At 44.0% G+C, this 25,633-nt stretch overlaps 1 protein-coding gene across 1 annotated transcript in view; it reads right to left on the bottom strand.

Annotated features, from left to right (window-relative positions):
- ADAMTSL5 (ADAMTS like 5) overlaps window positions 1-25,633 on the bottom strand; it is a 268,633-nt gene that overhangs the window by 205,338 nt on the left and 37,662 nt on the right. Inside the window, exon 2 of the mRNA XM_069612224.1 lies at window positions 13,192-13,340. Within this exon, the coding sequence (XP_069468325.1) occupies window positions 13,192-13,340 (149 nt within the window). The remainder of the gene's footprint in view (window positions 1-13,191; window positions 13,341-25,633) is intronic.

The following is a 25,633-nucleotide window of genomic DNA, read 5'->3' as shown; positions in this document are numbered from 1 at the left end:
ATCCAGCATATCTGGAAGGACGGGAGGGTGCCACCCCTGGCCTCCCTGTGGGTAAGCGTTTTGTCCATATCAGTCTTAGTCTCATCTGGTGCTTCATGCCAAGGCTTGCCCTAGCATTCTTTCAGCATGGACTCATGAATGGTGTAAAACTCTGCCAAAACACATGCCCAAGCTCAAACAGTATAGTGCAGAATGGGTAAAAGGCATGGCAGATAAGATGTTCATGCCATGGTCACAAGGGGGATCTCTGGCAAAAGCGGTATTGAACACATGACCAGATTCTTGCACGTTGAATGCACAGGAAAGAAATTGGAGAAGAGATTAGCTATTTTAGAGCTTTGGAAAATATATCATATATAAGAGAGAGAGGGTCCGCCACCTGAGGGCTGGATGCTTAATCAGTGTAAAGAGGAAAGTGCCAAGCCTTCTGCTCCCCTTGCCTCACTTGAAGTAAAAAGTGACAGTACAGAAAGCGCTGGATTGTATCCATTGAAGGAACTTTAAGTGGTGACGGGGTATAGTAATCCAATATATGAACCGCCTGCTTATAGTAGTGATGGTTGTCCAGAGGAGACCAAGAGGAAAGAGGAGATCTTTAAGGTCTTACAAAACAGGGATGAGAAAGTTGAGTGACCAAATGTATCAACAGATATAGAATGAGAAATTAAGAGATGGAAAGGAGAAAAGGATAAAGCTGACAAAGTAATGCTCATACAGATCAAATGAATGGGAGGACAGATATTGCTTAAACTAAATGGAAAAAGCATCAAAGAGGTTAGGCAAAGGGAAAATCGAGACGAGCAAGATATAAAAGACAGAGCGAGAAAAGAGATTAAAAGAAGATGACCAGAAAGGGAAGAGCCGACAGCGGCGAGAACAGCTGTATCAGGAGGAGCACCAAAAGAAAGAAGATAGGGCAGAGGAACAAAGGAAGTATGAAAACAGGCAGAGAGTAATGGAAGAACAGGATAGACAGGATAGGAAGAGAGAAAGAGGAAGCGCGGAAATTGAGAGATAAGAGGATACAGAGACGAAAAGAAGAGGAAGATTGAAGAGCGGGGAAAGGAGAGAAGAAATGAGAAAGGAAGAAGAAAGAGTTAGATGGGAAGCAAGAAAGTGAAGAGAAGTAGATGAAGAATAAGAGCGAAAGAGGATACAGCGAGAAAGTGAGATTGATCGCGTTCAAAATGAAAAAATGGAGCCAAGTCCAGTGATACAATGGAGTGACATAGAAGAGCTCCTCCCGTTACAGGGAGCAAGGTCTGGGCCATCTAAGATTATATTAGATGAGGATTTCGATATCAGAAGCATCGGAGATAGGATCGATAAAGCCTATCAGGATTTAAGAGAAAGAGGCGAATCGGGAAGCTGAGGCAAGACAGATCGATTTATAATCTCCCAATCATGAGGTGAGGAGGGAATCTCATTTGGTTCTGAGCATAGAGCCCTGTCTCTAATCAGGCTAACCTTAGACAAAGGTTAAAGAGAGGAGAGCCATACGAGTTGGGGACTAGACATATCAGATGGAGAGAGAGAACCCTTCAGTGGGGAGGGAAGGAGTGTTTGCGCCTGAGGGAGCCTTACAGATAGGCAAGGAAGTAAGATGGTCTGATTTGGAACAACCTAAGGATAGGACGCCAGATCCTATAGCATGTCCAGAGCACCCTAAAGGATGATCTTATAGTGAGATGGGGGAAATGCCGCCATATGTAAATCAGTTACGGTCCCTGCCAGGAAGAAGGCGATTGGGAACTATTGTTCCTACTATGGATAGGCAGACAATGGGAGCGGATTGTGGAATAGGGTTTACACAGTTTCCTCTATTGGAGAAGGGAGGTGCGAGATGACAGTATATTCCATGGCCACAGATGGACAAGGATAATTTAAGGTGCAAACTCCCCAGCTTAATGGCAGGTGCGGGAAAATGGATTTATGAGTTTGAAAAAATGACCAGAGGAAATACATTAGCAATAGGGGATATCAAGGGTCTTCTAGCAGCTATTCTTGGAGAAAGAGCAGATGACATTTGGACGAGAGCAGGCTATTTGAGTGGTACGGCACAAAACATGGTGCATGATGGAGTGCCATTTAATAACTGTAGAATAGATGTTTGGAGAGCCCTTAGAGTGCAATATCCTGATGTATCAGATATGGGTGTGATTATGGCACAAAAGATAAAAGAAATTGAAGATCTGCTTGCTTATATTCAAGACATTCGAGAGCGCTGGTCTCTTGAAACGCGCGAGCCATGGAGTAAAACAGTGGCAGTTCTTTTACCACATTTTGTGTTAGGGATTGCCTGAGCCGGTACAAAGGCAGCTTAAGAAATTAGTGGGGATGGAAGAAAAACCATGGGCTGAAATACAAAGACGATGCTGAAAGAAAGACGATGCTAAAAAAATTGAGGAAGCTAAATTAGTCAAGAAAAAAAAGTCAAAATACGCCAAAGAAGGAGCAGTATTGACTAGCGGAGAAGGGCTAGAAGTAAAGCAAGCAGTGGGCATATCACAGGCGAATAGTCAGTGCACAATGAATCAAGGAGGAAGTGGGATTATACCCCAAGCCAGAGGTATGGGTTACAGGGGAAGGGGTGGATTTCAGAACACTGAAAGTGGGTTTCAGAATGGGCAGAATTAGAATCAGAATGTGCAAGGAGGATTTAATCAAGGAGTGCTCATTAGACGTAACCCGACTATATGTTGAATGTGTGGAATGGCAGGACACATTTCGCGCACATGTGGGAGCCAAGGGTATATACAGAATGGTCAATACTCAAGAGGAGGGACAGTTTACCCTCCGGCATATAGCTCACAGGCTAGGGATAGATTTGCCCACGATCAGAAAGTGTATCAGGCACATGCACCACAAATGCAGCAAATACAGCAAACGCAGAGGTCACAGCAAACACCATTGAACCCACCGCAAAGGCAGTTGCAGCACGCCCTCATGCAGATAAAGCAGAACGCAAACACAGGATAGTTATTAACACCTAGAACAAGGGGTGTCACAGTGGTAGGAGGGAATCCTTTCACAGGTACATATGTATGTATCCATAATAGGACCGCTCACAGGGCGTCTTGATGTGTTCAGTACTATCAGTCACACCAGACCCCCAAGAGGAACCAAGGGTTGATGTGACAATAGGAGGCAAATCCTTTTCATTCTTATTTGACACTGGGGCTACTCGTTCATGTATACGAGAGGGAAAATACCCAATGTCGGGAAATTTCATGAATGCTCAAGGATTTTCTGGAGCTACAAGTCGAGTTCCTTTTACTGATGAATTAACAGTCTCTATAGGAGAATGTGACATGTCTGTTCCACTGTTGTATTCACGGCAGACACCAGTTAATATTCTGGGGAGAAACTTAATGACAAAACTTAATATGAGGATTTCTTTCACTGATGAAGGTATAGTGTGCTCCACACCTGGGATACACAATATGAATGTGGGCGTGTTTATAGTGGCATTTACAGGGCAAATGGATCTGCGAGGTGTGGTGATGGAACCAGAAGTTTTTCTTTATGGGGTCAGCATTCTGTTAACATGGCTGCCTGGCTCAGTGGGAAGGACAATGAGGATACCTAATTGATTCTTGTTCAGGCGACAGATACCTATGGAACGAAGAGGGGGAACAGATTATCCCCTTAGAATTAGATGCAGCCATAGTACGAGGGGAAATGGCGATGCTCAAAGGTACAGATGATGAGGATAAACTACGGAGAACAATAATTGCCAATGGGGAGGAGTGCAGATCAACTGGCGTGACTGATGATAACGTGTTTAGAGATGATCCAACATGATGAAGTAATATTTGAAATGAGTATTACATATTGGATCAGAATAGAGAAAAGGGAGATCCCCCCAGTACATGGCAATACTGCGACAGCGTCCAGCTATTTTTAATGAAGATTTGGAGAAGGTGCAAAGTGTTTTATGGACTACAGGCCCTTATGATATAGGCCTATTAAAGGGAGTGGGAGAGGTCAAAATAAAGCTGAAACCAGGAGCAATCTTACCTCGAGTAAGACAATATGCAATGTCCCGAGAGGCAGATGAGGGCATTCAGTATTAATGAAGCAAGGTATTCTGGTACTGTTAGAATCATCATGTAATACCGCGGTGTATCCTATCAAGAAATCAAAGAGGGGGCATGGGGATTCATTCAAGACATGAGGCTGATTAACCAGATTGTAGAGGCCGAGTTTCCTTTAGTTCAAAATCCTGTGATGATACTGTGTAGTATCCCAGTAGAATCGTGATTTTATAGCCCCCAAAGTTAATGGTAGTCCAAAGCAGTGTACCACAGAAAGAGCAAGAATTATGGAAACGAAGGGGGTGTTCTCTATCCCCCACAGAAGTATTGTGGCGACAGACAGTACCGGAAAGCCGGTGATGCCAGTAGCATTATTAAAGGTAGCGCTTGAACAGCTGCACTACCCTGCGCATGTAACTACGGAAAGTATCACTGCGGCTCTTGTGGAAGACTGGATCAAACCGAACCTGTTAGAACATGTTGCATTTATGTAGTAAATTGCATTGTATGTCAAAAGCTTACTGCTGGGCATACACTGTGAATGATTAGAGGAGTGATACCTCGACCAAATGATCCATTCAGCATTTACATAGTGATTATGTTGACATGCTGCAAGTATGTAGTAGATATAGGTATTTGATAGTGGTGGTGTGTCCCTTCTCCAGGTGGATCGAAGCAGGTCCTTGTACACACCCTGATGCTACTTGCGCAGCAAAGTTTTTAGTACGTGAAATCTTCCCAAGATGGCAAGTGTGTGATCGGGGAGATCCGATAAAGGGCCACATTTTCTTTATGAAGTAATTGAACAAATAGGATTGTTATTGAACATAAGTTTTCTTCTGCTTATCACCATCAAGCAAATGGGATATGTGAGAGACTCAACCAAATGTGACAGAGTCGACAAATTGAAATTGACACTGAAAAAGGGATGGCTATATTGCCTGCCCTTAGCGCTATCTTCCCTAAGGAATCAGCCTGGTTCGGACCATCACATCACAACCTTCGAATTAGTAACAGGGAGACGAATGAGAATGCCTTGGACTCCTCCATTGAGGAGCAGAAGTGATGTCCAGAGTTCTGCACAACTGCTAGGAAATGAATTAAATGAGTACTTAACATGCATGACCGCTAGTATCTCTGTCATTTCAGATCAACTCAAGCACCAGGGGGGTCGGTTTCAGAACACAAATGAAGATCATTTATCAGCCGGAGTTTCCAAATTATTATCAGCAGCTAAATTGTTCATTGGTGATAGGGTTCTGATTCTGAACTTTACCCAAAAGTGGTGTGAGCCTAGATTTGTTGGCCCGTTTGTTGTGGAAGGCATACTCCCGCTGCAGTAAAGGTTCAAGGTAGAAGAGCATGAATTCACCTCTGCGATGTTAAAGTCTATGTTGGAAAGGCCAACGCACCCCTAGCGATCGATTCAGAAGCAAGACGAGAAGAAGAATTTCAGCCTGTGCAAACTCGATCAATGATGAGGAAGAAGGATGATAAACCAACAGATTAATCGATGAGTGCAGATTTGCACTTGGACTGTGGCTCTACCAGACACTCTTTATAGATATTATAGCATGAGTGCAGACTCATTACTTGAGCCATAAAGTTCTTTGAAAATGAACTTTAGAAAGTTATTGACACATTGTGGATATGTGTAAGCGACAACACCTAATAAGAAATTGGAAGCGTGAGCAATACGCTGATTCTTTCCGTACAACGCAATTATTTGGTTTTCCCCATGGTTTTGACAAACGACGATGCCCATAGGATCCTACTTGCTGTTTTCATATTTATACTTGGGGCTTATCCTGCTCTTTTTATGTGTAGTGTCAACATACCTACTTTTTTGCAAGATCCTAAAAATGGCCCTGTGATAAGGAGGCTGCTCACGGCGATAATTGAACAGATTCTGCAGTAACCTGATCTACCTGAATTTCCCGTTTAAAAAGGTTTTTTCCTCCCTTAAAATAGTACATAGGCATAATCGGAAATCCTGAAAATGGTACAATTTCAGAGAATGAGCAAGCCCAACTAAACCAAGAATTTTGCAAATGATGGAGATTGATTTGTTGATTTATGATGTACGTGTGTGCCACTAGTGTCTTTCTGGTTCTTCTGTTTAGCATTCCCTATTTTACTAATGGCCCCGTTGAGGTAGGGACTACTGTGATTCCTCCAACTACAAGTACTGCTCTTGATGTATTCACTTCCATTAAAGTGGAGATTCCTATGGTTCTCCCCAGAGAAAGAACTCTGTATGATGTACTTCACGATTACATATTAAGCACTGATTTGGTAATAGTGAGAAGTAAGAGAAATGCAGAAGAAGATAACGATGGGATTAAGACATATCTAGACATTACAGCACACTTGCGTAATAACATGTGATATCAACACATGAAAAAGGTGGATGAGAAAACATCCAAGGAAAGTTGCTATATCTGCACACTCATACCTTATGCCATGGATGCAACACAAACGTTCATCTCTAGAGAAATTCCGGAATACGATGCCAGATGTCGCGTTCATCTTGGAGCATGCATGACACAAGGACAATTTCAAGGAAGCTGGGCCACCTTGCGATGGAGGTCGAAACGGTAATTTCCGTTCCAAGATGATTATATTATGGCTATACAGATGGAAAAGGAACCTGCGCGGAAAAGCAAGATGCTTACATATCCTGAAAAAGAACATGAAGAGGTGGTAGTTTCAGAGATGAAGAGACTGAATTGCCCTGATAGAGCAGAAGTACCAGGATGGCCTGGATGTTGCGAACAAACATAAGTTTTAATTTATGGACAAGTGAAATCCACAAAAGGATGGGAAGGAGTTCTAATGTCCTGCACAGCTCATCTGTTGAAGTTAGAATATTTGCCAGAAGTGCAGAGAGAGAATGATGCTTGTTTAAAGTCTTGGGCCAACCACGCCAGACTGTTGACATGGGTAGAAGATGAATCAGGCCTGATGATGGTGGTTCCATTGATAAATGCAACATTATGCTTCCAAAGAAAGGGGAAGAATTATGTGGGGAGAAATAAAGGCTGCAAGACTACAATTGACGTCATCAGAATGGGAGCAGGGACAGCTGTCTTGATGGACTGATATTGGGCTTGTGGATCCCGGGCTTACATGAAGCTGCCCAAGGATTGGGCAGGGACAGGCTCCATAGCACTTATGCATGTTCCGACATTAGTGATTCCGAAGAGTGATCTGAATATGGGCGAATTTCCGAAAGCAGATGCCCCTTTGAGGAGGCAGAGATCACTTCAATTTCTCAATTGAACAAAGAGGGAGAACTATTTCTCTGCTAAATCAATAGAAGCCTTCAATGCTATTCCATATGAGCACAGGTTGTTCAGTGAAACTGCAGCACTCTTTACAACTATCTTTATACCTGGGATCCAGACGATGGCCAATGCCAAATGGCTACAGATTATCAGATGGAAACTCTGGCAGACAATCAATACTACCATAAAGGAATCCAATGCGATCAAGGAAGAACTGAGGGCCATAAGACTGATGACCCTCCAGAATAGATATGTCCTTGACATGGTCACAGCAATGAATGGATGTGTTTGCGCCAAAATTGGGCCATCATGTTGCACATTCTTACCGTCTCATGATGATGAGAATGGGACCTTGACGGAGGCCATAACATTGTTGACGAATATGCACAACAAAAGCAGAAGACAGCTGGTACGCGTCCATATTCTCATGGGTTCCACAATGGATGGCGAATATCTTCAGGCTGTTGGGAGCTATACTTGTGATGTGATGTTTGGATTCTGTGTAATCAGGATAATAATTACACACTGTAAGAAGACAGTGAAGAAAGCTGTAGGTCTGAAGAGCATGATAGATGTTGAATAAGGGTTTGGACCCAAGGATTTAACAGATGAAGAAATCAGAGACTTCATAAAGGCCAGTATCTAAGCACCAGAGGGAACAAAGTTCCTGCATCCAAGAAACCACAGGAAGTATGTGGGACGATGGATTTACTGTAACCTGAATGGCCGATGTAGCCATATGACCTAGAGTGTTGATGAACATGTAAAATCAGCAGGATCCCTGAAGGCAGTCATTTAAATTTGGACTTCAAAGAAGCACTTTTTCGAGAATAAATGCCGAGATGTGGAAACTGGTGAAGGAGTGGTCGATTAATCGACCAGATGGGGGAGTGTAGAGGAGCAGCCGAATGCCTCTACAGGAAGTCCCGCCCCTATTTTGCCTATATGTTGCAGACCAGAAATTGCAACAAAACGCAACGCCAGTAATGATACCTATACCACGTAGAATCTTTGAGACAAGGTATCCGTTGAGAAAACCCTATGAGAAATACCTGCGAAAGACTGATGGTCTCATAAGAGGAGCACCTGAAGAAGTGTGAAGATGTGAAAAGAAGAAACTGGTGACATCACGGAAAGTTGAGAGTGATGCACTGGGATGGGTGACCAAAGAAGAAAATGTATAGATGATATAGAATTTGATGGCGAAGTAAAGAATCAAGAAGAATTTCATGAGCGGAATGAAGATTACACGTGTGAAGAGCACTGCAGAAAACACAAGCCATTTTACAATTGTACAGATGCTGTAAAGCAAGTAGTCTAAGTATTCATAAGGCTGTCTATACATAGTATATAGACTGCAGTGACTACAGGCGCTGCCGCCAACATATATGTATATAGAGTTCTGCACATTTGATGATATAATTTAGTAAGTGAGTCTCCATGGAAGAAGACGGATTGAAAGTTATGTGTGTCGCAGCAAAGAATAGGCTCAAATTCGAAGCAAGGCTAAAGAGGCTGACTGGCATGGTGTCAAAGACTGGAACCAGCCAAGAAATGGTTATCAGCTGCGAAGAACAGTAAAATGTGTTAAGCCGAAGGCATCCTTTGTTAAATTGCAATGAGAGAACACCATGAGTGGCAAGTTTCTTCATTAAAGACTATTAAATGCTAGAATTCAAGCAAATTCACATCTTTGATCATGTGAGCTGAGGCTGAAAGTAGACAAGGAGCATGGTGCACCAGATTGAAGATAGCGAGTGGCTGCACTCCCTTATATTCCCAGAGACAAGAAGCTACTACAAGGCCGAGTTCAAAGACATTACGGTCAAGTTCACCTATTAGCACTTGGGGTACCAGCTTACGTGCTGCTCAGCTAGAGTATTGAATGTTCCAGGAGGGTATATGTGTGCCAACCAATTGTAGAAGGACGTATAACAAGGAACCTTATAGTTTGAGATCCAATGAAGTGTTTTGTTTCTAATTACTGTTGAAGATGACTTGCACTATGACTTTCACTAAGGGAGGGCATGAGTGCCAACCTGACTAAAGAGACCCAATCACAATCCTATCCCAAATAGAAAGTATACTTGGATGTACCCTTAGAGCCAACCGCAATCTCCCATAGGATTTCTCAGTGTGCCACATAGTATGACGTCATGTATGACAAACTCTTAGTATATAAATGTGATTTTTTTATTAAACATGTTGTGATTACAACTACCTACCAGAGAGCAGACGTATAATCGAGGCACCAGCCATACTAAGAAGCACTATCCAGTACACAGTACCATGCTAAGTAATACGGCCACTCATCACCATCGCACATGAGACAAACCCACCTGCCTTGATAAAGACCCCCATGTGGTCGAAACACGTGTCAGCACTTTTTAGTAACATTAAAAACCAATGACGCAAATAGAACCAACAAGTTCTCCTCATTTTTTTAATTGAGACCCAACAAACCGACCACACATTCAAGTTAATCAAAACACTTGAACTATATGTGCAGCGTGCATTTCATAAGAATCCCCAACAATCCTGCAACTCCTCGCTTGGGGCCTTGAGCACTGCCCCATTGTTTTCTTACAACAGGCTACTAGAATGCACCAACCGCAAGGAAACAAGCACTTGTCTTTATTTATTTTACTGTTATCCCATGTACTGCACTGCCCCCGCACTTTCTCCACCCCCACACCCCTGCACTTGCACAATCTCATTGTCACCTGGCCTAGTAGGATTGCTGTCTGTCTTCCCGCTGTTTCCCCTCCCTTGCCTTGTCGCGCTTTGAAACACATGTGTATAGGCATGTTATAAACGCCATATCATATCACCAGCACGGTAGGCAAACTTTCCCGGTGCTCCCAACCCCCCTTTCTTCAAATGTTGAGATAATGCTTTGCGACGTTCGTTGATGTCCGTTGTACTCCCTGTTTTAAACAACTGACATTAAAACAGAGTTATTTGCCAACTTCCTAAATCGGTCTTGTTATTTAGTTTGAGAAGTTATTTTCCGTCCCATCCATAAGTACGACATGTTGCCTTGAGTAAAAGGGCCTCTAGGGTAGGGGTATTTAGAAAGTGCCTGAAAGACAGCAGCACTTAGGGAGACACCTCCAGTCTAAGGTAGCCATTAGACAGTAGGAGTTACCATTCAGTAGAATTAGCTAGGGCTATGGATGCCTAGGATAGGGAGGAAATCCCAAGGCAGATGAGAGAGAGAAGGGCAGCGCTAGAGCCCACAAATATTGAATAAAACCCTTGAACTGTTTTCAGGCCTCTGAGTGATTTGTGACACTTTTCTCCCTCACAATCACTAGTGCTTTAGGGGTCCGAAACCGTCGGTCTCTCTCTCTGTTGGTTTCTCAGGCTCGCAGATCCTGGGTCAAACGTTTTTGCACCAAATAATCTCCTAGGCGATGAATGTGTTGCCTTCAGATTCTGTGAAATCGCAATATCGTCCCCAGGAACATTTAGTGAATTTGAGGAGCTTTGACTATTCCCACCTTTCCCAGTGACACAAGGAATGATGGCAGATTTGTTTTAGCATATAAGAGCCTCCTCTCCTGTATGTCCCTCTTTGCTAGTCCTGGCCCTCCTAAATACTGCACCATGTTCTTGTATCTACTCCCACCATGGGTACAGCCTCTTTAGATCTGAGACTCCCCCCTACTCTCTGACTTGTGTCTTACTAGCCTCCTTGAACCATCCAAGTTATTTTGTCTACATGCTCTTTTTGTTCTTCTCCAACCTCCTCATCTTCTAATCTACTGATATCTATTGATCTTCTTCTTGCTTTGTCCTTCTGATGCTCCCTATCCTTCCACCTCAACTTTTTCTTGCACCTCCTCCTGGTCTTCACAAGCCTTCTCCTGGTGTTCTCTCACCTCCTCTTTATCTCCCTCTGTCACCTTCTCCTGCTGTTCACCAAACTCCTCCTGATCTGCTCCCACCTCCTCCTCATCTTTTCCTTCCACCTCCTAAGCTGTTCACCAACCTCCTCTTGTTGTTCCCTCCCCCTCATTCCAACTACTTCTGCTGTTCACCAACCACCTCTTGATGTTATCACAAGTCCTCATCTTCGTTTTTACCTCCTTCTACACCTCTATCTGCCAACTACGTCTCCAAATGTCTCCTCTTCCCCAGCCTCCTCCTGATAATCCCCTGGCTCCTCTCTCCAGGCTCATTCTTCTATCCAACCATCAAGAGTTTTTGAGTCACGTCTTCTCCAAATAGCTACTCTATCTAACTGACAGCCTGGGTTTACATAGCTCTGGAATCCCACTCCCTGGACTGGTCTCTGCCTGAGGGTCTGCATCAGTGGTGACAAATGGTATGGAACTGTGATTGGCTGTGATAAGGGGTTTACTTGGGCTCTTTAAATGACTGGAGAGGGAGACCAAGGGCCTCATTACAGTTTTGCCAGTGCAGTAAAAGTGCTGGTAAAAGTGCAGGTAATTCTGGCACCAGCACCTTTACTGCAACAGCAAAGCACAAGTTTGCCAGTGGGGGCACTGATTTACCTCCAGCCAATAGCTGGAGGTAAGTCTTGACCCCACCGGCAAATAAATGCCATCCATGGACTCCTATAGAACTCAATGGAATGTGGATTTACCAGCATTTCCGCAGACTGGAATATGCCGGTAATTCCGCCATTCCAAGTGGGGGAAACGGTTTTACCGTTGTGATGGCATGTATACCACCAAAACTGTATTGAGGCCTTTAAAGAACTTGTCTACCATCTTGAAATTCACATAGGTCATTGCCGTGATCTGCAGGGTGCCATGGGAAATGGCACATGCTGTCCCCTGAGTTTGGTATCTGAAAATACCAGTAGGCACAGGTTTTTTGTTTTAATTTTTCCCGCTTTCCTAGCAATGGCTATACTCGCAGAGCGAGAGTTGTCAGCACTGTCTGAGGCATCTGTGGTCTCATCCAACTCTACCGGAGGGTTACCGATGTCTGTGCGTGCTGCAGCATGGGGAAGGGATTCTTTGTGGTGTGTGTTTTATGCTGTTTGGGAACACAACAGAGTCCCCATTACTTACAGAGAAAGTGTTACTAATCTAATCCTGCTTCAGGTGGGGGGTACTTGGCCTTCTGAAAAGGGGTGGGTTGTTGATGCGTCCCGAGCCGAGTTGTCAGTTGCAGGGGGCTTAACCGGCCAGTGTCATCATTATATTCTCTGTGACAGTCCAGGATAATTAGGGGTGACCAGAGGATTCTCCCCATACCGTGCCTCTGCACACCATCTACTTAATTTAGCAGGCACTCAGCCTCCATGCTCACACCAGTGGACTTCATCGTAACCCCAGCCTGGCATTTTTCTATCTTCATGTTTGTGGACCAGCCCTGCACCTGTTAGAAGTCATGTTTAAGGCCAATCCTGCCACCTTTCGAAAAGCCAAATTTCAGGGCCTGCCCCACACCTTTCAGACTTGGTTTTTGAGGCCAGTCCAACACCTTTTAGGTGCTGTGTATGAGGTTAGCCTGACACTTTTTGGATACCTTTTGTGAAACCAGCTAGTGCAGTATCCTTTTGACATAAAGCATGAAACCCTACCTGGCCCTGTTTGGAGGCTGTGATTCAGACCCAGCCTGGCATGGAATTCATGAACATGTTGGATGTCGAGATTGAGGCTCATTCTTACTCCTTTTGGATGCTGTGCTTGAAAATCAGTCGAACACTTTTTGGAAAAAGTATTTGAAGCCTAACCCAACCCCTTTTGGATGTTGTAAGCAACAAATCAGGCAACCTTTGTATGACATGTATGAGACTTCACCAGTACTCTTGAACAACATGTTGAAGTCTATGATGGTGCTTTTTTGAACCACCTCAATTTGGAAACTGCTGTGCAGTGCACACTCACCTGATGCACTTGCGTGTCCGTACTGAAGCACCTTCGCCACACTCACTGGAGCAGGAACTCCAGCTGCCCCATGGGGTCCACTGCCTAGGTGCTAGTTGATGTGCATGGTGCTGTGCAGTTAGGCCTGTGATACTTTTGTATGGTTCTTCCTTGAAGAGAGCGAGAGAGAGAAGAGGTTTTTGGAACCTTGTTGCCTTTCACAAAACCCTATGTGATGCCAATCCTCTAATGACAGATCTAGTTACATTTACAAATACAACATCAAAGTGAAGCACAATCACAGGGCACTTGCACCCTACCTCAGAGGTACACAAGATCAACATTGTCTGTAGTATGTCTGGGTACTCGAGTGCTCTCCTACAAGGACCTACCTTGTGCAGAAGGGCTGGAGCAAGATAAATAAGTTTACCCACCTTCAAGTCTCTTTTAGGCCATTCTGGAAAGAATTGAAAGGGGAAGGATGATGCTGTTTGAAGACATCATAAATGACTCTAACATTAGGAGATCCTCAACAGTAGAAAGCATACTTTGACATTTCAGCCCTCTGGCTGAAGGCCACTGAACTGCCTTTGACTACGAAGAACACACGACTTCTACAAAATCGACAAAGAACAAATAGCTGAAAGATCTGAAGACGTCTGAGAATTCCCTCTTGTAGAAAACACAGTAAATATTGGGAACTTAATTACTGCAAACCTAAGAAGGTGTGAGAGCCTTTGGGTGGTTCTGGGACAGCTTCGGCCTACACACCAGGTTCCATCAGAGAGAGCAATATTGGCTATCATTCCCAGAAACGTATAGATAGTAAAGCAGTTTGTGTGAACTGGGTTTGGAGAACTTGACAGAGATCAGGAGGGGTTATTACTTTGGTGAGCCACTGTTTCTGGGAATTCTTTATACTCATATTTCCATTCAAAGAAAAAGAGGGGGCCCTGCCAAGTGGGGAACATCATACATAAGGAACAAGTTTCACAGGCATTTGAAAATAAACTAAACAATAGAGTAGAATTTTCAACAAAAGAAAAATAATGGCTGTTAATGTGGATATTCAAAGCAGGACCCAAGAAATCCTTGTAAAACAATTTATGGGTCTTGTTACAGTATAAAACCGTATTAGGCTTAGTAAGGTCAGAGAGCCTGGAGGATAGGTTATAGACATGAAAGAACGGTCCACCGGTATCGACAGTATGCTAGTGGGTTAAGGAAAAGCAATCTTTCATAGTTCTTAATCCAAAATAAGTATCTAAGTGACACATAATAAGGCAAAATTAAATACACAATGAGAGCAGTAGTGATCTATAGCTAGTGCGCAAAAAGCTGAAAGTATAAGATCCCACAACAGCCGGAATCCAAAGACTCCAATAGGCAACCCTTTGATTCCCAGATTTGATCCGCTCAGCTAAATCTCCCATCTATTCAACATCCATACTAAGCAGTGGTCCAAGGGCAATATCTCTTTTTTCATCATCTCCCACACCTGAGCGGGGCTTTAAATATATAAGGCCCCCTCAGGTGCAGGCCATCTGAACGAGAACAACAGAGTAGAGTTGCAGAAACCACCAGTTGAAGTTGGAGTGGAAGCAGAAGGGAGCCGCCAGAGCCGTTGCTGTTTGGGAAGCGGGTGTCAGTCCTGAGAGGGTCTCCAAGGTTAATAACCTGAATTGCAGAGTTTGCATAGCATTGTGTCTGGTTTTCCACCTGGAGAGAGAGGCTCACCTGTTGGCGTGCAGTGTCCTGTTGGCTGGCGAGCACCGGTTGACACTAGGAGTGAGGGAAGCTCTTTTCCTGTTCGGTGTGGGCTGCGGGAACGCAGAATCTGCCTGCCGTGCAGACAGAGGCAGAAGAAGCAGAAAGAATAGGGACAGGGCATTGCACGGACATGTGTGGCAAAGCCGGTAAGTTTATCATTGGCAGGTTATTCCTGTACACTCCATACGCAGCCACTGAACCCAAATAGTTATTCTGAATACCAAACTAATATAAAGAAGTAATATTGGTGAAATAAGAACTTGGTAAAAAGGCAAGAAGAGAAAGATTACAAGCATTGTCATAAAAGTCAACATCACTGCCAAAATAACAAATATTAAATCAAGTTAACTGTAACCATCCTTGCCAAAGTAAAGAGAGGTCAATATTGCAACAAGCTGATCAAAGCCATCATTGTCAAAGTAAATGTTGGCTAGTTAGCAAGAGAACATTGTAGCAGGAATATTGTGACAATTATTGCCAGAGCAAGGAAGGGGCAGTAGTTAAGCAAGACACCAACAAAAAGGGGCAAGCGTAATGAAGAATCATTATCAGCAGTTGAGTGATGAGAAAGAGGGAAAACAAAGGTAGCATAAAACATCAAGGAGGAAAGGAGCATAACCTGCATTGCCTGTGGCAGAAACAAGAGTGGAATAAACAGCACCAATGTGTATCTTGTGTTCCCAAAATAAGTTGTGGATGTTGAGGTCATTAAAAGCTAAAGACTTTTCTAAATATTGACGTATACCTCACCACAAGGTACTTGTAGTAGTACTAGGAGCCTTTGTCCTGGCAGGCGAGTGTGCCAGGATGGGGACCTTTTAGTGGTAGTCCCCGCAGGTTAGTGGCCGGGAATAAATCGTTAAAGTGTGTTAAGAAGAAGAAAAAGTGGCAAAGCCACTAAAGAGTTTCATGAATTGTTGTGTTGAACCCTTCTCAAACCAGGGAGGGATAAAAACGTACTGTCATTGTTGTTAATACAGCAGAATTGCGAAAGTGTTTTTGTTTCTTAAGAAGAAGAAGAAATTATGTTGAACTCTTTCAAGCCGGGGTGAGATGAAGACTTATCATCCGGTTGAACTTTTGGTTAAAGTACAAGTGGAAGTTTTTTGGAGCCCGAAGAACTGTATGACCAAAACTTGGTTATATAACAGAAACTTCTTATTTGAACTTTTGATTAAAAGTCCTGCTTGAATCTGGGGAAGAGGATCCAACCCAGGGTCCAATTACACACAGTGATTGGGTTTGTGTTAAACCTAACTGTTATTTTTGTTCTATTTGAAATGTCATATATTACCTTCATGAGTTTGATGTAAGTATAAGTGTGAAGACAGATTCCTTTTGTTAGAGTGTTTTCATTTAGTTTATTTTGATGGGCAGGGAAAATCCTCTTTAGGTTAGGGATAGTGAGGCAGTTGTCCAACCCCTTTGAGTTAATAAAATGGCATCTTGTGAAAAACCTTCACTGAGTTTTCTGCATCGCATTCCTGACCCCTCACGGTACTCATTAATTGTATTGGCCAAATCATTTCCCCCTCAGTCCTCCTGTACATTCTTTACATTCACTCTTTTCACATTGCTATATATAGCTGTCATCATTTCTACCCATATGCCAATTTATATGCTATGACCTCAATGTTTGCCAAATATGTCATACAAGAAAGGTTCTGAGTTGCAGAAAGTGTTTACTATAACTAAAAACAAAGGCCTAAGTGCCAGAGTGAAATCCTCAAAAAGACAGGCTGGAATATTCAACTTTTATACAATGTATACTTTGTAATTCTGACTTGAATAATGCATTGTGACTATTTTGCTAAAACTGTGTTGATTTACTTCATGTCTCCTATACATTACATTTACATTAAGAATTTCTGATGTTCTGTAGGTTTCATCACCCCTTTTTCAATGCTTGTTTTCCCTTTAAATTTTATAGGTATACTATATGTGAGACATTTGTTTTACAATCAACTTCTCCATGTAATCTAAAACTGTGTGTTTTCTATGGTTCACATTCTTTATACGTTTCTATAATATTTGCTAGGGTTTTGAGATAATTTTGTGATAGTCTGTTGTGCATTGAATTGACGTTTTTAATCTTTTTGATTCTTGGTGGCAGGACCCTTATATATAGTTTTCTTTATATGTATGTAATCTTTAACAGCACCCTTGGGAATGCCTATGTCATTAATATATCCCTTCTACAGTCAGGTAGGCATGACAGGGAACAGATATTTTACTGCTTTAAAGGAGATGGCATACAGAAGGTCCACAGCTGCATAATCCCTGCCACTTATTTGTGCTTTTTCAGGGGTACCTGTTTTTATATAATGCAAAACTTAAGACAAAGCTGTCATTTTGTAATATATCTAAATACACAGAGGCTTCTCTATTTCTCTTGGAAACTTTGCAGGTTAGAGATTTACATGACTATCTCAAGTTCATTCTACAGTAATCTCTCTAAGACTGGCCTTATGAATGTAACTGTGCTTGGCCCCTGAGTCTACCACAGAGATACCCTCTACACTGACCTCAAATGGGTAGAATAATAAAAAGCCAGAGGGGCCCCAAGTCTGAGAACAGATATGAGAAATGTGGTAAGGGTTTGAAAATGCGGTCACCTACTGTGGGCTCCTTTTCTAATCATGGGTGCCTTATCTGCTGGAGAGGGTGAGTCACTTACTTCACATGTTATATCCTACTAGCCTACTCTTCTCCCAGCAGTCTGGGTAATGCAGCCCATTGAAGTCAAGTTCTTATTGGCAGCTTCCATATTTGTGGTAGAGGTATACATGTCAGTACTAGCCTTCAGGGGGACTCCAATTGGGACATTCTTCTTTACAAACTATATAAGTGGTGCAATGTATAAATGTTGTGAGCTGATTCACTGACAGCTAGCCAATAACTACCAGAAAGATTAATGGAAAATGAGAATCTGAAAGGAGCATCAACTGTCACCCTTCTATCCCAGATAACAAGTGTGAATAGGTACTGACATAGACACTCATAACCGGGTTGCTGGTATCCCACTGTTAATTCCCGCAGGATACTTGCAATCCTGCCATACCGTCTCTGCCGCCCGATATTCGGGTATTTATTTATTGGACATTTGTATGGCGCCTATACACAAATGTTTCCAGGTGCCACAAGACAAGATGAGGGTGGTGGCCGGAGCATTGGAATCACAACAGTATAACAACAAAAAGGGCTATATTGGCCATGTCACAATCCTACCGTGCAAGTTCATGACAAGGTGATAAGTTCAAGGGGGTAGGAGAAGAGGGAGAAGTGCAGGGCGGGACAGTGGCAGCAAGTGCCAGGGGAACAGAGGAGGAAGGGAGGATGAGAGCGGTGGACAGGGAGGAACTAGTTGGGCTAGTCCGAGAAAGGAGGCCCGAAGGCAAGTGCTGCCAGAGGATGCTGCGGGGACTGGTAGAGGGTGGTCTGGTGTTACGCTCACCTGGCTCCTACAGAGGCGTTGATCTGAATGTAAATTGGAGTGGAGTGTAAATCCCCCCACCCCCGCTTTTCTCTCAACTGATCACCTTTAATGTCCCCTCTTATAGTCTCACCTGATGGTTTGAAAAGATGAGCTCTCCATCCTGCATTGAGCGCAGGGGCACGTAGATAACCAGTTGCCAGAGATTCCCGGCAAGAGGCCGTAAGTATGTAGTTCGTAGAAGGCTGGATGCAGACTTGCAGGCACGGTGAGCGTTACGCTGCTGGATGCAGAATAACGCGAAGCGTGTGCTGCTCTTCGGGCGTGGTTTAAATAGCCTCCAAAGTAGTCCCAGTTAAGTATTCCTCCCCAGCCCCACCCGAGTAAAAAAATAGTCCCTAGGTAAAGTAGTCCCTTCCAAGCCTCTTTTGGCTTGGAGCTCTTGCAGCATGGTCTGCATCAGGTAGGTTTGCAGCATGGTCTGCATCAGGTAAGTTTTAATCTATGAGCCTGGCGCCCATGGCGCCAGGACTGACTCTCCATATGAGCCTGGCGCCACAGGCGTCAGGACTGCACCCAAATAGCCCCTAGCAGGGGTTGTTGGGCTTGCTTGGGATAACTTGATGCCTGCTTCCGGGGTTGCTGGACTTGGTCTGGGTCCCCGGGGGTAGGCATCATGACATCTGGCCCTTGCATGACTCTGAAACAACCAGACCCCAGTTACAGTGGCAGGGGGAGAAATTAGCAGTGGAGAAGGAAGGAAGGGGATAAAAAGAGTATCTTGAGAAGTTCCAGAACTTAAGAAGATCCGGCTGAAGTCTGGAGGGGGGCCCATCCCAGAGGGTGGAGCCAGCTGAGGAAAGGGATCTACCTCCCACTCTCTGCTTGGAGAAACATTTGACCTGCAGAGAGTTGTAGCCAGAGGACCAAAGGTCTCTGGCTAGGAGGTATTTAGGGAGGAAGATTATGGGCGGCGGAGATATTAACGGAATATTATGGGCGGCGGAGTGACAGTAAATTCTCATTCCCTTGGAGTTCCACAGGACTCCATGGGATGAGTTTGCCCAAATCACTGGCATCGAGAGTGTCAGTGATTTAGGCATTTATCTGCCCGCTGGGGCGTGATATACCGCAGGCCAGGCCTGCCGAAGATCGGTGCCCCCACTGGCATACTTGTGTTTTGTCAATCCAGAAAAATGCTGGTGCCGGATATTACCAGCATTTATTCTGCCATTTATTCCGGTCCGGCAAACACATAATGAGGGACATAGACCATGAAGAAAAGGTATACCAACTTGACAATGTGTCTATTGTATTTTGTATTTGTATTTGAGGTTATATAGGATTAGGATGCTAGGACACAACAGATCACTGTAAAACTATTTTGGGTTAACAGAGGTCGGTTCGAAGGGGAGGTTACAGGTTATTGTGGCTTGGATGTGCCATAATACAGTGGTGATATACACCTAGGAGAAGCATGTCCTGAAGAGCATTGTCCTTCCTGAACCACAGAAGCAGTGGAAAAGTTCTCATTGCAGCCAGGATGGTAGTGTCGTAGGCTGCGGCTTGGTTTAGTCTCAAACCTCGCAATGGTCGGGCTAACCATGGTCCTCGCAATCTCACAATGGTCGTGCTCCAAGAGGATTGAGTCCTACCTAAGCCTGCCCGTTTTGTGGCTAGGTGGACGGTGTTCAGGTCATTCAAGGTCTCTCGGCTGCTTCTCTGAAAGCCCAACGCACTAAATGCACTGAAGGCTGAGTCACGAAAAAACAACCTGCAGTAAGTTGAGCTTCCGAGGTAGTGTCCTGGTGACCTTCGTAGAAGCAAGAAGAGGCCGCTTCAGGTCAGTGTAGGGGGCAGTTGGAGAGAGACAGCAGGGCTGTGCAGTGAAGCAGGGTGTGGGAGGACCCCTGAGAAGAACTAGTAGAAGGGGGTGGAAACAAAAGGTGCACTTTGCTGGGGGTGGCCTTCCTGGGCTGACATCTGGATCTTCTGTTCACAGGGCTTAGACACTGAACAGTTCAGGTAGTAGTTGCCTTATATTGATGCAGGCAGTTGTGAAGATTATTCCCACTGGGAAGGGTAACCAGTATAATTCTTTTAATAAGTGTGTGATGTGGTCAGATTTATTAGTTTCTGTTAAGAGACATTCCTGTGGAACGGCCATAAGGGGAACAAGGTGTGTGGCCAGGAGACCAGTGAGGACAGCATTCCCACCACTGAGTGGTAAGATTAGCAGGGCCTGGACCGTGGCTCCAAAATCCTCAGGTGGGATAAAGGATTTTATCTTTCAGAGGAGTGCTAGTTGATACAAAGAAGTTGGGGCTTTTTGTTGAGATGTTGAATAGAAGGTGAGATTGCTGTCAGTAACCATCCTGGGTGATTTGGATCATGAAACCAGCTGAGGAGTGAATCTATCAAGGTACATGTCATTCGGCCACACTTTTCTGGCCTCCTGTTTAGATGGAAGAACTACTAGGTTGAATTTTGTTTTAGTGGAACTTATTGTTTTAGTGCAAAACACATGCCTGTATGTCAGAAGGATGTAGTGCTCAGTTTCAGGGGTCAAACAGCAGAGGTGAGCTGAAGAATTTGGAGGGACATGAAAACGCCTTCAGGCCATCAGATTCGCTATCTCTGCCAGAGCACCGTACAAGGTTTTTTCCTGTTATCATAAAGGAAAATCTTCACTGTTGGGTTTCTTGGTGATCATACTGTTGCAGAGCTTCTAGCATCGTCATCAGATTAGCTATCTCTCTGGGTGCTTGAGAATCAAATACCAGTAGTTGGCATAGTGCTGGTGCAGTCTCTTCTTCTTTACCCAAAATGGACACACTCATACAATATTCACACTTTTGCCATTCAGTGCTGGCCATCACACACAAACATCCCAAGAATGCCATGGCCCTAAGGCACTCAGAACTACACTCACACACAGTCCTTTACAAGCTCCTAGTCAGAGCTCACATCCGGAAATGAACCGACATGTTTATTCCCGACCTCTAGAAAGTAACACAAGGGCAACTAAGTACAATTCCATGGCTACTTGATTTCACAACAGCTGTAATTATTTAAAGAACAGGTATACAATAACACATTTAGAGTAGTGAGCCAGTTTATGAGGGTGTGAACCAACTGGAACATACACCAAGAACAGAACAAAACCAAACAAACAAAAAATATAATAAGCCGATGACTTATGAAGGTATCATTAACCCAGAGGTGCAAGCACTTCAAACTAATTAGAAATATTGTACAAAAATAAATCAGATTATAATATGGCAGACAGGTAGGAACAATGGGTGGAGGGAGTGGTAGAAGCTCTCTGTTTTGCAAGTAAGTGAAGTTTAAGTTATGCTGTGAAGAGATCAACACTTGCGCTAGCTTTGATTGTGATGGGCAGCAAGTTCCAGTGGAGTGGGGCGAGTGGGGAGAAAGAGTGGAAGTGAGAGGAGAAATGGGGCCATGGGAGGGTGAGGATGGGCGGAGGTAATGAGATGGTGAGTAGAAAGAGATACAACCAGCCAAGGTACTAAGGAGCAAGATACATTTGTAGAGTTGGAGAAGGAACTTGAAAAGAGGGTGATTTTGCAATGAGAGGTAACCAGCACATTGTCAGAAAATCTAGGCATGTTTTAGAGAGTACAGATATTGAAGCTGAGGACTTTGTCCAGCGAAAGAAAGAAGTAGAGAGGAAGTTGAAGGAGTAGGCACAGGCAGTAGTTGAGTATTCTGAGTATGAGAGTGGAGACTATAGTTTTCATAGTAAGCATGAAATGGATGCATTTTCCAAATCTTTAGAAGGTTAATACAAGCAGCAGAGTGCTAGAGATGAATTGTTTCAGTCGGTGGTCGCTATACAAATGGACTCCAAGGTTGAGAGCCTGAGGCGAGAGAGCAAGATGGTCAGAGAGGAAGGAGATAGGAGAGGGTAGGGGAGAGATGGAGTTGAACGTTGGAAGAAAGATGGCTTCTGTTTTTGAAGAGTTCAGCATGAGGCAGCGCATAGCCATCCAGTGACAGGTTGCAGTGAGACAGTTGGTAATCTGTACAGAGAAAAATATTTGCATGTCATCAGAAAGAGGCGATAGTGAAAGGCAAGGGATGAGATTAGTATTCCTAGGTCCGAGGCAAAGAGGGTGAAAAGAAAGGGCCCAGGGACTGGTCCTTGGGGGATTCTGGGAGAAAGAGGAGTGGGTCAGAGGTGTGCGAGTTCCAGGAGATTTTAAAGGAGCAACCTTCCAGGTAGTGTGAAGGCAACATGATGAAGTAAGACACAGATAACATTTTCTAAATATATGGTTTATTTTTCTTAAATGTCAGGATGGAATAAGGCTAACTTGCCCTATGCTAAGGTGGGATTTCCCTACCTAGAGAAAACTAAGGATAGTCAGTGTCAGTAATTCCAACTCAAAAGTCTGTCTGTGCCCAAAACCTATACTTGTCCTCACAACTAACTGTATACAATGTGTAGGGATGGCAGCAACCAAAGAAATGGTGTTCCAAATAAAGTTCTGAGCTTCTTCCAAATCTTTGCTTATTTCCAGCTTCCCCTTCCCTAGGATCAAGACAGTTCCAAAAAGGCTTCGGGGTTCCCTTCCCCAAGAGTTCAACACAGTTCACAAAGACTCTGGGTTTCCTTGCCCAATTGTTCAATACGGTTCACAAAGTCTGGGGGTTCCCTTCCCCAAAAAGTCAGCTGTTCCAGCTTCAGGGTCACTCGGTCTAGGAGCAATTGTTGGACCACGTGGTCTACCGATTACAGGTCATGCAACCGATAACCCTTGGCACTTTGTTATGCTTCTGTGTTACTTCAGGCTTTTTGCCAACACAGGTTTTCTCTTTCTCTGAACCTGTGTCTTTGATCACCACTCATTATATAGTCTCCTAGACCTTCTCTTGGCTTTGCCACCACATGTATCTCACACCGTTGGATCTTTGGCCCACACCTATTTCAGATTTTTCTCGGCAGTCTTTTGGCTGTGTCAGAACCTGTATCTCATACATTCATATTATCATTGACAGTGTTTGAGCTTTGCCACATCTTGTATCTCATACACCAGATTCTTCTAGGCAGTCGTTTGGCTTTGCCACAAATGGTACGTCAGACAACTTACTCTGGGGTGTTTACACCTTACTTTCACATTACTCATAAGTGCACATCACTTGATTTTATCTTGTGCTGTATTCAAATATGTTCATCATATCTTTCCTTTAGTTCGGTATTCAAAATTGCTTGTTGCACCTTCAATGGTACCTATAAAACTTTGCATCTTGTTCTTGGTATTAAAGAATACTTGTCACACTCCCCAAAACTACTGATAACACTTTGCAGCTTGGCCGGCATTCAAAAACCCATAATTTGGTCTCCCAACGTGACTAATAGTTTTCAGTTCAATTGCCATTTCGGCAAGCCTGCTTGCAGCGCCCCGGTATGAGTGTTTACACTCACTTGTTTGCTGCTGCTCCACCGAACATCTAATTTCTCCTTTTTGCTTCCTATCGCTCCTCTTTCGCCTCATGGTAGTCCCTGCCAGCCATGCTTGCTGTCCTCGAACCTTGCTGCGTGTAGCACCACTCTTCCTTAGAGGAAGCTGCCAGGGGCTTGCAGCGACTGGGAGACTTCAGTGTCCCACAGCACCTGCTGTGGGCACAGGGCATGGAGGACTGCAGGCTTCTCATCCCACTCATGGCTAGCTCTGGCCCCGGCGTCTGCTGCTCAGCACAGCGTCATTAAAGCTGGTTCCTCTCCAGCATGTTTCTGCTTCTGCAAACCATGTCCTTCTTTCCAGGCCAGTTTATCCTCTCTGCTGCAGAGCAGCAGAGGTTTGAATCCCGGATCCGCGCTTAGAAACCGAACTCAGGTAATAAGCGTGTTATGAAAAAGACAATAAAATAAAAATACTACAATGGTAATCCTCCAGAGCCCTCTTGTCTCAGTACCAAAGTGGTCTGAATTAATGGAAGTGTGCATAACTTCCAGTTATTTCTTCATCGTGTTGGTATTGATGTCTCTATATTAATAAGGGGAGACTGGTGTGGGGTTATTCTGCCTAAATGAGGAGGTATCCTCCTAGTTGATCTGTTCCTTGTCCCAGTATAATAATGCCATTTCTGAGGGTCATTTTAAAGGAAGGAACGGGGAAGGGTTGTCAGTAACCTACAAAGGCTACTGGGACTGAAGGTACATTGTGGCAAGGGAATGGGGATACCATGTCTCACCTACGATGGCCTCTCCCTACTCCCCAAGTTTCCTCCACCGAGGTGATCCTCCACCACATATCCACCCCCAGGGCGAGGATCCCAAAGCAATGGGTTTTCCCTGGCCACCTCAGCTGAGGAAGTCGAGCAAAAATAAGAGGACACCCTCTGGTTCCTCACAGTAGGAGGCAAACCAGGTTAGAGCAGATTTGCGAAACCCAAGTCCCTGGAGGAGGAGGACAGACGAGTAATCGACAGTCTTAAGAAAGGCAAATAGGTCCAAAAGGTATAGCAGAGGGTTTGTCGTGGTGAGCATCAGAGAGAAAGGTAGAGTCACGTATGAGTGTATTTTTGCCAGCAACCAGAACCACTATGTCTGTCTATGTAAGGTAACTGACCCAACCTTTGGTGGGAGGAAATAAGGGCCACAAACATACAAGAGTCACATTCAAAGGGATGGCCGCATGGAACTCACTGGGGGAAAAATAGCGAGGAAATACCACAAAATAAGCAAAAGGTTCATGGTGCTCAGTGACATAGTCAAGCATGGCTTTCTACTTACCACTTTGTATCATGGTAAGTACTTGCCTTGGGTGAGCTGGGATTTACGAAAGTAGCACTAACAATCTGTGTTCTTCATTTATCAGCTCAATGGAACTGGAAGGTTGGAGGTTGCTTCTGTCCTCCTATAAAACCAATTTTTGATAGATGGAAATCTTTTAATTTGCTATAAACACTTGGAACAACATCACTTTCTATCCTGTATGTGCCCTGCCAGAACGGGGACACTGGGAAGAATCCGGCCCAAGTGGCACGCCATATTTCCTTTTTACAATATCTATATCACAGTGATGACACTATAGTTAAGGTTACTTTGAGCGGCTTACATCGGAAAAAGCTAATATGCGTTCCTCTGTAACTTTCATTACTATCCATGAAAGTTCGCCAAATTTGCCAGCCCACTGATCTGGCCAAATCCCCACAAGCATCCTAAATCTGTAGAATTTTCAGCAACATTTTCATGCCCGAAAACAATGCGGAACAAAATCCTGTTTTTTG

This window comes from Ambystoma mexicanum, chromosome 1p (genome assembly GCF_040938575.1).
Source record: "Ambystoma mexicanum isolate Mex_15411 chromosome 1p, UKY_AmexF1_1, whole genome shotgun sequence".
Taxonomy (NCBI): domain Eukaryota; kingdom Metazoa; phylum Chordata; class Amphibia; order Caudata; family Ambystomatidae; genus Ambystoma; species Ambystoma mexicanum.
This window is presented reverse-complemented; position numbering and strand designations above follow the sequence as displayed.